This window comes from Cupressus sempervirens, chromosome 3 (genome assembly GCF_028749045.1).
Source record: "Cupressus sempervirens isolate cs-2001-9-10 chromosome 3, ASM2874904v1, whole genome shotgun sequence".
Lineage (NCBI taxonomy): Eukaryota > Viridiplantae > Streptophyta > Pinopsida > Cupressales > Cupressaceae > Cupressus > Cupressus sempervirens.
Genome location: NC_143120.1, coordinates 810,049,260 through 810,062,309, shown reverse-complemented (window position 1 = coordinate 810,062,309; position 13,050 = coordinate 810,049,260). Strand labels below are relative to the sequence as shown.

Here is a 13,050-nt window from a genome sequence, read left to right as displayed (position 1 = left end):
TAACTCATCATGCTTTTGAGATATCCAACTATAGTTGTATTGATGCACAATTATATTTAGTAATAAAGGATTTTTTTAATTTGAATTAATGTTGAACTTTAAGATGACACTTACATGCTCCACAACAACACTCACCTTAGATCCCCATACACATATTTTTAGTGCAATTTCAACTTGAGTTTAAGTCGTCTAAATATTCTCATGCAAACTTTTAATCTCACAAAAAAGATAAATTGGTTTTTTTCCTATACTAGTAAACAACTATTATATAGGAATTGAAAATAAATTGTAAGAAAAAAGAGAGTGCTAGAAATAAGCAACAATTGCTTATTATGAAAAGGTCCAAGCCTTCTCATATTTCCATCTCTTTTCTAAGTTTGCTTATAATCTTGTTTCCAAATATATTTATAAAGATTATGCTAATATTTTTATTTTAAAATAATATTGAAGAGATTGTTCTAAAATGAGCAAAAAATTTACATTCATAAGATCACCCACTCCACAAATGGGAACCTCCTCTCTTTTTGCCCCACCAATTTTTTTATTGGAACTCCTCATCTATAATGCTAATAAAATTTATATTAAAAATACATTTATAAAAATTATTTATTTATAATTAATAAAAATAAAAATTATACTAATAATCTTATTTTAAAATATTATTAAAGAGATTATTTTAAAATGAGCCAAAATTTTACATTCATAAGACCACCCACTCCACAAATTGTTCCACAAACGGGAACCTCCTCTCGTTTTGCCCCAACCCCTGTGCACCTCCAACCTTCGCCTCCTTGCCTCCCATGTCTCCATGTTGTATACAACATGACATCCCAGGCCAAGCCTTTTTCAGATACAGAGACATTGGTATTTCTATGATCTTACTAACAATGATCACGAGGGTTATATGAGACAGTGGTTGGTAGACTCAGGACCATCAAAGGCCTCTTCAACCCTCTCTAGAGCACCATTGGTGTGAAGTAGGGTTGCCCTCTCTCCCCCACCTTGTTCAAAATCTACACTTATCAACTTAAGGCCTTTTGCAGTGATTCCTCGCTTCCAACTAACCATTGTCATGTACACCACGTATTGATCTCCATCCTTCTCTTTGTTGACAATGTGGTTCTTTTTGCTTCTTCTCCTTAGGGTCATCAAAGGCTTTCGAATAGACTTGCATCTTTTTGTGACATAAGAAAGTTGGTCATGAACCTAGAGAAGACTCGTGTTATTGTCTTCAACAGTTTGAAGACCTCACATCTCCATTTTCACTTATAGGATCGAGAAGTGGAAATTACATCTTACACATACCTTAAGGTTCAATTTTTTGGATCCCATTTTCGCTAAGATCAACCATTCAGCCTCGAATCAACAAAGGGTTGTGTTCCCTTTGCCATGCTTGAGAGACAATGCTTACAAACTCCATTTTCAGGACACATCGTCTACGCTATCCATCCTAGATTCCTTAGTAAGACCCATAGTGCTTTATGGTTTGACGATATAGGGGCCTTCCCATTTGGACTAAGATTGGGTCATGATCGAACGCACCCAGAGTCAACTCCTCCATCATATTATCAGATGTCATAGACCTACCCCCCACAATGTTATTTTGGCAAAGTTTGGAGCCCACCCATTCAAGCTTGCAACCATTTTTGACATGATCTAGTTTCTCCATCGTCTTCATAGCTTTGCAAACTTGGTTGAAGGCCAACATAGATACCCTTACTTAGCCTACTACTCTTCAGTTGCTATTGCAAACTCTAATCCAACCACTAGAGCCCATTGTTGGTATACTCATGCTACTATCTCGTTGAGATTGATAGGGATTGACATTGACGATCTCTCTCCCTTCCAGTTCTCATTGGACGCTCTTGCTCATCTCCTCCCCTCTCAATAGGAGTTGAACGAGCATGTCAAACTTGACATCTACATGTAGTATATTATACAAACCTAAGTTGACCCTCCAAGGGGTCCACGTTCAAGGATGGCATTCTATGCTGAGCACTTCTTAGATATTCGAGATGGGATTATTGTACGCCCTAACTACTTACAGAGACATTGGACACGTGCCCTACCTATCTCCCTTGGTTCCTTCAAGGTGGGCTCGCACATACTCCAAATCCCAGTCGATCACCATATTGCTAGAGTATCAAGCTTGTAGACTTTGTACCTTTGTAGAGGTAAATTTTGAGATCCATTTCCTTTTTAGATGCCCCATATACTACGAGATTAGAGGGAGATTTTTTTCTCTATTTAGAGATTGTAGATCCTTCTTAAAAAAATTCAAGTATACAAATCAACATTGCATTGCAATCTCTTTAAGTCCTTACATCTTCGAAACCATACTTTACAACTATCATTCCCCACAAGTCAGACCCAAGCATAGCTTATCACAACCTCCTTCTCACCCACAGCTCCACTCGAGTTGTGAAGCGACCATGCAATTTCCCCAACATGGACCATTCCAAATCATGAAGTATCAAGCTTGTAGACTTTGTACCTTTGTAGAGGTAAATTTTGAGATCCATTTCCTTTTTAGATGCCCCATATACTACGAGATTAGAGGGAGATTTTTTTCTCTATTTAGAGATTGTAGATCCTTCTTAAAAAAATTCAAGTATACAGATCAACATTGCATTGCAATCTCTTTAAGTCCTTACATCTTCGAAACCATACTTTACAACTATCATTCCCCACAAGTCAGACCCAAGCATAGCTTATCACGACCTTCTCACCCACAGCTCCACTCGAGTTGTGAAGCGACCATGCAATTTCCCCAACACGGACCATTCCAAATCAACGAGACCCCACACTGGACCTCTTCACCAATTGCACTTCTCTTGCAACACTTAGCTACACTAAGGCCCCTAGTAGCCATCGACCATATCAGTCGTTGGATTTTTTCTCTTTTGAAGACAAATACCTAATCTTTTATGTGATGTCTCCTACTTTCTTCTTCCTTTATTGTGCTTGTTCTTTTGTGGACATCGTTTGATGCTTCGTTTGTCCACTATCTTCTTGGTTCTAAACTTCCAATCCCATAGACCCAAGATGAGGTCTTTTGTTGGACATTTATAAAATTATCTTATCTTGCCATCTATAGGGCCAATCCCTTTTATAGAACTATGCATGAGGACTAAGCCTAATTTTGAGCACCTACATTTCCTAATCTATGTGTCAAAATTTGTCAATTTATTTAATGAACCTTCGTAGGTGAGTGAAGAACTCAAAATTAACATTTCCACTTTCATGCATTTATGAAACTTTCTTTAGCACTAGTATGAGGTAGTCTAAAAGTGTCATTTTAAAAGGTTCATCCAAAACCCACCACAAAGACCCTCAAATAAGGGAGGGAGGAGGACCTAGTACTTGACTACATTATAATAGTTGTGATGGGAGTTGTTGACTTGATACCTACACTTATTAATTTGATGTCCAATTCTTTTCACAACATTGTTACAATACTTATGACTTAAGGTGTTAGTATAATGATGATTACCCAAAATTGAATGAAATGAACCCTTAAGTTTTTAAACTTGTCACGAACTTTGGGAGATGTTTGTGTGACACTAGCTATCTCAAGCAAAATAAGTATGCAAGCCTAGCGCACATGTGAGTTGTGTGACACTAGCTATCTCGAGCAAAATAAGTATGCAAGCCTAGTGCACATGTGGGCTATCAAACTACGCCACCTATATGCCGCTGCAAAATGTCTACTTATCAATTCTCATCACTTCCAATTGTATGCAAACAGTTTAATCTAGCAAGATATGTGAAATGGTGCCAAAAGCAATAACATACACCAAAATGTATGGTGAGGTAATTCCTCTAATATCCAATATATTAAGTGCAAACCAAATTACAAGCGACAATGGATAGGATGTTGCGTTCACAAACACAAATCGTCCCTATTGTGGATTTGTGTCAAACAAGCTTAGCAATCCCTTATTACAAATGAACACTAAGTTCAAAATCCAAATGTCTCCAAAAGCAAGCCAACTGAATGTGGTCAACTGTCAAGATAGTTCAACCAACAATGGTTGTCAACTCCTCACACTTTTGTGCTCCTCCTCTACTCCTTGCACCAAAGACTACAATCACTCTGATTTGTCTACCCTCAAGCAAATATGCAATGCTTCTTATATAGAAGGTTGCTTGAGTAGATTCCCAACTAGATGTTGCCCAATCCATTAGGATTAAGCTCCTTAATTAAAAGTTAGCTAGGGTGTGCCATGTTAAAATCTCCAACCAAGTTAACCGCTTAAGGTCATAATTGTTGGAATCTTCAAGGTCACTACTCATTAAGTGCTCTAATCCAATGTTAGAGAAACCCCACCATGAGACGCATCATGCCCTTGTTCAAGTGTCAAGCAAGTCAACTTCATACTCAATGCCTCGCCCAAGTATGAAGACCCCAATGGACTTGCTTGAGCCATTTGAGCAAACAAACTTTACCAAGTTCATTGTCTCTAACAAGGTAACTTGTGCATTATGTCAAGATCTTCGAATCTTCGAATCTTTCATGCACCCTCCTTATTGAGAAATCTCTCCAAGGCCTACCACATCCTCGAAATAATGTGACTCAAGTCCATCCCAGGTTTCCACAAAATCATCTCTATGATGATCATTATTGAACCTAATGAAGCCTGAATAAACATCCACTAAGTCAATCTCCTAATGTGCTAAATCAATCACATGTTGGCAAAAAGCAATAGGGAATGCATTGATTATCAAAGGCATGTCTCATTGCTCTGCAATATGTGGCATTATTTCCAACTTGTTTACCTCTATAATACCAAGTTGAGATGTCTCAAAAACTTCACTGTCTTACACATCACTAATTTCTTACCCTTCTCCTTGAATGGATTTTGCCAAACAAATAAGCCCATCTCTGAAAGGCTCATGGGACACCTCTCTTTGTGATCTTCCCATGCCCAACCGTCAACGACTTGCAAGCACTATAAATCCCCATACTAAATCACTCTATCCCAACTCCATGTCTAGAAGATTCTATCTTGGTGAAGTTCATCTCCCAAACCAATGTAATCCAAAATGATATTAACACTTCTGAAACACAACCTAGTTGTGTCATCCTGAGACACTTTTCCCTATTCCAATTTCAATTGGACCCTAAAAGAAGTCCTAATCACAACTATTTTATCTAATCCACACAAGGACATCGTCAAACAATCAAATAAATGCAAACAGAAATTCATAAATTCATAAAATAAACGTTTAATTCTTAACACCAAATGTTTATTCAAAATTGGGACTTCAAAACTAAAACCATAATAACTTATAGGTTTACCCTAAAAATATCATCTTAAGTAGCATTTCAAGGGAGAGCAATTATAAATAAATATTTTTAAAACTAATAATATATATGTATATTTAAAAATATTATATTACTCTATAATTGAAGCTTGTGCAACACATAAAAGAGCTTATATACATAAATAAATAATTATTCTTCCAAATTTTATATACCAAAAATTGATTTTACACAGTAATATAATTCATGATCTTGCAGCACTTACTATAAATTAAAATTTCCAATAAGGAGTTCGATGACAATTTTCCTCCTTCGTACCCTTTTCTGTATATTATATACTGTACAGACTCGTAGATGGCAAAACATGCTCCATATCAACAACCATCGGCAAAAGACTCGAAAATTCTAAATTTGTTGAAACAAAGGCATGATACTCATAGATAAAAAGAACCCACTTAAATCAGTGGATACTTCAGGCACTCCCAAACCAAAATGAAAATACTTTTGCAAGCTTATACACAACCCAAGAAAATTAAAAGAAGAGGGATTCAACCCTGAAACGGCATAAACATACATGACCCCAAAAACGTTTTTGCTTATAAATATAGATTTTCCAATTAAACATAATTTAGACTCATAACATATAACATCCAGTGCACCAAAATCAATAAAGAATAAGCAACAGTAATCATACACAATGGCTTGTTCAAAAGGTGAGTATGTAAACAATCAAGTAAATATAGTATTAACTTCAATTTTATATAGAGATATTACTGCAACTTAGTGAAAACTATATTTCAACACATGCTTCAAACTAATAGTTCGCAAACATGGCCGACTCAACCATTAATTAGGCTCTGCACAACCTTAGCAGCTCTTAACTAAAATATATTGAGTTTAAGCATCCGGGATACCAAAACAGGTTAACAATAAAGTAAATATATTTGACGTTAAAAAATGACACAAAATTCAATTGATTAAAGAGCTCTAAGATAGATGCGATACTTATACAGCTTGGTTCAAACGGGAAGTACTATTCAGTATAAGAGGCAGCTATCGCCCTGAAGCTGAAGCCTCAGATACCTGATAAATTTAGCATATATGCTACAGAGGTTTTAGAAACTGCCTACAATTTTCAACAAAACTGAGCTCTAATCTTTGCAAAAACACAAAACAAGGGCTCTAATCTTGTGAAAACGCTATGAGTTAATAAATTAGTCCCTCACACCAGAAAAGGAAAAAAGAAATAGATCACTACCATAATACAGGGTGTAAAGGGACTGAACCTTCCTCGTGGAAAATTTAAAATTTTCCCTCCTGACATATGATACATAGGGTACAGACACGTGGGCCAACCTGCTAAAGCTAATAGGAAGGATGTGCATATGCATATCCAGAAGATGAACCATGGACAGCAGATCTATGACCCATATGATGGATTGATGACAGGCAAGAATCTAACCTGTTTGCCTCAACAACATTTGAATTGTTATAGTATGGTGGTTGTGATTGTGGTGAAAATTTCTCCGAGTTATAGCCATTTTTTATAGCTCCACGACTATTATAAGCTGTAGGGCAAACAATATAATAAGAATGAGAATTCAAGCTATCACTTAAATTCATTAAAAATGTCCTGCATTAGCTATGAATGATTACTAACATACCTGATGGGTAGCTTGCCACAGGAGATAGGTAAGATGAATGTCTTGAAGATAACATCTCCGCAGGCGAGTAAGGGGAGGGAGGAAGCTTTTGCTTCCCAAATGCTGGAGGTGTCTGAATGGCAAGGGGTGGTTTTACAGCTATCTGAGTAGGAGATGCTTTATCCTGTCCCGATATCTACTCAATTAAAAGAAGTATCTTGTAAGCTTAATTTACTAACCAATAAATGTCAAAACAATTGGCCAGAAAAACATATGCTAACCATCTTAAAATAATTCAACAACAAACGGAGCGTAAGGCATAAAGAACTTGGCAGAAATACAAACCGCAAAACGAAGAGTCCTGTTGTTGAGGCAAACCAATCCTGAAAACAACTTTATTGCATATTGAGCAATGTCTTCTGTCTCGTACTCTGCAAAGCCATAACCCTTGTGTCGATTTGTCTCTTTATCTCTCGGAATATAGAGGTCAACAACAGGTCCTGCCTGAATTAGAATTTCGTATAGGACCCTCTCATCCACTTTCTCATCCAGATTTCCTAAAGTATGAATAGAAATAAAATTAGAAACCTTTAAATACATCGTTGGAATCAAACAACACGTATAATTGCCGGAAAAAAACAGATAAAACAAAAACAAATTCAGATTAAAATGAACATAAATTTGTGAAAACAGAATCTATATTAAAATAAGAAAACCTAAAGACATCGTACTCTAGTCTAACACAGCACTACTGTTAGAAGGCTCTTTACAAAACTGACATAACATGGTCAAATTCCTTTACACTGCAATGCCCCTTATTCTTGTTTAACATGCTGACCATCACATAATACAGAACAATAAGTAATGCATCAAATGCAGACAATTGTGCCTCTTTTTTAAGCATAGTACTTAAAACTTTCTGCACTAAACTCCGATATACGATAACTGCATATAATTATCACATTCAAATTCAAATAAAGTATAAATAAAACATACTAAAGACATCGTACTCCAGTCTAACGCAGCACCAATGTTACAAGGCTCTTTACAAAACTGACAATCTATTTCCAATCCTTAGAAACTCAAGGCAAGCGTCACCTTAATAATTTCTGTACTCCACTCCCATATCATACAATAGGGCATATAATTATCACATTCAAATAAATAAAATATTTCATACAATATTAAATAAACTTCATGAATTCAAGTATATTAAATATACTTACTACATATTTACACCATACTTGCTTACGGACACATCCCCCAAAAAAAATTAAAACTCACAATCCCCTGTACAGGAACATTTCCAAAACCCGGAGACTTCAATGGCACAAGCAAAACCACTACCTCTGCCACACCTATCACAAAACCACCATATTAATTGATTGCAATCTTTTAACTTCGTGAAAACTATTTTGTCTTTCATTAGCCACACATGCATACTATGTTACAAATTTAAAATTAAGATTTCAATTAACCTCAACAGATTTTATATTTAAGACTTCGATTCAACTTAATTTGTATATGTGTATATTAGTAGCACTGTCTCCCCACCGCCATTCCCTCACCATTCCTAGACCCATACCCTCATGAGGAAACTCCATGGCGCTATGATATTTATAGATCTTAATATGAAATTCTCATGCCCCAAACTATTGGGGCATATATTATGTTTAAAAACAGAGCATATACACGTAATAAATCAATATAATTAATTACTTCTATATCCAACTCTGTGCCACAGAACACTAGTCCACCAACATGAAACATAGGAACCTCTTAAGACAAAAAAAAATATTCCTAGCCATTCAATAGAGCAAAATCTTTAGCCATGAACCCGAGACTCGCATTATGGCTAGAACAGGACAACCAAAAACAAAAGAATGCCCCTTCTCCACGAGGAGATAAGGTTTCGGGCAATTCCCAAATAGAGAATATCACAAGCTAGGTAATATTTTCTGTGGGTGGTTTACCGTCACTTCTCTCGCCAACGAAGTAGACTCAAGAAGAACCGTTCATTGTCAGCACACATAGAATGTTTACGAAGCAATTTTGACACAGTAGATCCAGATCAAGATCAAATAATCTAGTGAAATGTATCAAAATTCGGCTAAATCGTGTAAATCTCTAAACATTGCAGAACAGCAAACCAATGACTATAGGACATCAATATCATCCAGAAACAAATTAATAGTAAAAAAAAAATATCTAACAGTTGGAACATATGGAATAAAAAGAAAATATGGCATAAGAAAAAAAAATTAGAGAGAGAGAGAGAGAACCAAGTTTAAATATGAAAAAATGTATACAAGTACTTCATTCAATTCGTTTTCGAATTCTTGTTCCCTTTCCATAGTGAGAGAGGAGATTACCAAAACAAAAAACCATTGAGACTATATCTACCTAACCGAAATGCGTTCTATACCCACTTCGGCCAGATCGAAAACAAATCATACAGAATGATTTAAAAACCGAGAGGCCGTCAAGAATGAAACATTAATGGGATCATTGAATTTATAATCTTATAATGATTGAAAATATGAATATCCCAAAATAGTTATACAGAACAGATTCAAAATAGTTATACAGAACAGATTCAGGGCAACCAATTTAATTCTGCTACCTTGCGCTCATAAATTCAATGGCCAAAAAAAATGTGTCAAACATATGCTAGAAGAAGGCAGACTAGTTTTAAGTAACTATCGAAATTCGTTCTACTTTAAAATTTTTGAATCGGTAGATAATGAAGAAGAACCTGAAGAGGCAACAATAGAATTTTCAAAATCTATCCGAATTTCAGATGGGAATCCAAATTTCTGAGAATAATAAAACGGTTATTTTCAGATGGGCGTTTCAACAGAATAAATCTCAGACTTGCAAATTGAAATAAAAGGCACTGAAGGATTAAATGAAATTTAAATTAATATTAAACGGTGCTAAAATAAGAATAGGTTCAACCGACTGAATTATTAAACCCGTGGTTAAACACGCCGTACAGGAAGGTCATGTTCAATATGAGCCCACCAAACAGACAAGACGGTTTTGACTTTAAAAACCTGTAAATACCCATTCTCATTTTGTTAAAACCCTAACCGCATATTGGTGGACGCTCCTTGTAGAGAGTGTTAAAAGGTAAGAGACAAACCATATATGGATTCAACAAAGCATAAATTTACATTAAAACCCAATCTGATTCGAATCAAATCTTACGCACACGTGAGTTCAAAGAAAACCGCATTCCAACCCAATTCCAAACCCTAAGCACACATTACCAGACGCATTTAACGCTGCGGTGTTCTCATTAGATTAAAATCTGAAATCGAGCATCTCATAAGAGGATCTGATATTAAAATCTCAATTAAGCTCCAGAGAGGTGGTATTAATAGATAATCGCTGGTAAAGATCAGGAAAACGAAAAGCTAAAGATAAAACCCTGCTAACATTTCCAGATCTATTATAGAAAAGCATAAAATACCTAGTAGCAAAACTTCCACAGCGTTCACGATTAAGCAACAGAAATTTCGGAAAAAAAAAGAGAACAATATAACCCATCTGAAGACATTGTCGCTAATTAGAGATCAGACAAAAAGAGAAACAGAGAAAAGAATGTCATGCTTACCTATGAATAATGTACAGACTGGGTTTCCCGGCATCTTGAAAAGAAGAAACGCCAATATCCTTCAAATTATAGCAGGATTCAGCCTCTCGCAACCTCAGGCACCGGATCAACGGACTACGAATCACCAGAATAGAACCCAAATCTACCGAAATCTACCCTAGATTAGTATAGATATATACCTAAATATCTAACCTAAGAATTAATGACACTCGCGCTGAGAAATTACAAGAAACACACAACCTCTATCTGCGAACCCCGTCCTTCCTTTCCATGCTTTAAATAGAGATCGAGCACTTTTTCCGTCTAGAGTCGTCTATGGAATATTCCGTCTGCCAAACGTTTAAAAACGAAACGCCGTGAGATGGAAGGAAAAGTCTATTCTGCCTTCGGGGAAAGGCAAACAGCCGACGTGAAAAGCGAGATATCTACAAAGTTGTGTACTGCAAGAAAAAATCCTCCCTTTCTCAATTCACATTTAATTCTTGCTTTGATATTTAGTACTTGTTATTTCTAATTTTAACTATTGTTTTTGTTTTCTTATTTATTTAAAAAATAATTACTTGTATGTCTACATTAGTTAATATTATAGTTTTTAAAATTATTTATATTTTAGTTTTTAAATTATTTATATTTTAATTTTTTTAATATTAGTTTAATTTTTTTTTAAATATTGTTTTTAAGTTTCTATAATTTATTTAATCAATAGAATATTTTGTTAGAGATTTTATTTTTTCATATTTTTATTTTTATTTTTCTTATTAATTTTTCATAATAAATTTTTTGATGGAGTTTTTTTAAATAATTATTTTTTTCATATTTGATAAATTAAATTTAAATAAATAATATTTATTAATCTATTCAAAAGATTTTAGAAAATATTATGTTATTTAAAATGAAAATTATTAATAATCTAATTCGTTCACATAAGATTATTTTAAACCTCCACTTTTAACTCTCTTTTTTTTTTTCCTATTTATTTAAAAAATAATTACTTGTGATCTCCACATTAACTTATGTTGCGATCTCTATGTATTTAACTTTTGATTTTTAAAATTGATTTAGGTTTTAGTTTTTAAATTATTTTAATTTATTTTTTATATTAGTTTAATTTTTCTTTAAATATTATTTTTTAGTTTCTATAATTTATTTTGTCAATAGAATATTTGTCAAAATGTTATTTTTTAATATTTCTCTTATTAATTTTTCATAATAGATTTTTTGATAGGAATTTTTTAAATAATTATTCTTTACATATTTGATAAATCGAATTTTTAAAAATAAAATGTATTAATCTATTTAAAAGATTTTAGTAAATATTATTTTATTTAAATTGAAATTTATTAATAATCTAATTTTTTCACATAAGATTATATTTTTTAAAATAATTTTATTATCGAGCACCTATTGACTTATCGTTGTAAGCACAAAAGTATGCAACTACTAGTTACTTATAACTAATGTTTCGACTTCTTGCCATCAAAATTGGTATCATTTATATGCTTCATAGTAAAAAGCGTTCATAGTCTCATTTTTCGAACCCCCTACCTATCCAAGTCAATTACCACCCCTAATCTTTAGATTACTCTGTCCCAATACTTGTACATTTTATCATGCTAAAATTTGTGTATATAAGTTTAATACGAACATATAACATACATTAAAAGTAAAATATAACATTTTGTAACGCCCCGCCAAGGGATCCAAAAGAATTAACCTAAAGTTTCACTAAGTTTGCTAAACATTTTTTTTTTAAAGTAAGAAAGTATGACATACACATCAAACAAATAGTAGCGGAAGCAATAACATGTAATCATCGACAAACATACATTGCAAGTTACATTTCTTAAAGATCCCAAGACGTTGAGTCACGTTTAAATTTAATTAATTCTAAGTCTAACAACTATCACATACATATAAAAGAATAATCAGAAACTCCAATGTCCATAATATACATTTGTTCCGAATGCTCCTTGGCAAATTAATTCGGAATGCTCATTCATCCACTGTACATGTCACAGGGTATGAAAGGCTTAAAAGAATATACATATGTAAAGATCAAGATACAACATCCTCAAATCCATGATACAAAGTACAGTAAAAATATATGAAACTATTCACCATACATGATACATCCATACATCCATAATGATAAAACATCTATCATAAAATCTAACCATCCATCATACTAATCCAAGAACATAGTGTAGGTAAATGCCAATCACGAAATCTCCAACCACGGTGACCACGGAACGGATCTCAATGGTAAGAGTAAAAGCACTACCACCCGACCGCGTGGAACCTAAATGGTCCACTCCCACCGCGCTGAGGAGATAGTCTCAAGTCCCAAATAGGATAACAAAACCTATAATCATAAATACTCTCTAAGTCCAGGAAATCCTATAAGTATGCTAACTCAAGGGTTCCTAAAAAGATCGACATCTATATCCCAGAGGTACCACAAGACACGTAGGAAACCTAACATGCAAGCGGGAAAGTGTCATCGCAAAAGTCATGTAGAAGTT

At 34.3% G+C, this 13,050-nt stretch overlaps 1 protein-coding gene across 1 annotated transcript; it reads right to left on the bottom strand.

Annotated features, from left to right (window-relative positions):
* Window positions 1-6,209: 6,209 nt before the first annotated feature.
* Window positions 6,210-10,780, bottom strand: LOC149569268 (uncharacterized). The gene is made up of 4 exons (XM_089822011.1): window positions 10,529-10,780; window positions 7,255-7,466; window positions 6,931-7,105; window positions 6,210-6,834 (listed from the first exon to the last, which is right to left on the bottom strand). Exons 1-4 carry the CDS (start codon window positions 10,560-10,562, stop codon window positions 6,632-6,634), a joined length of 624 nt encoding a protein of 207 aa, XP_089678137.1. The 5' UTR covers window positions 10,563-10,780; the 3' UTR covers window positions 6,210-6,631.
* Window positions 10,781-13,050: the final 2,270 nt, after the last annotated feature.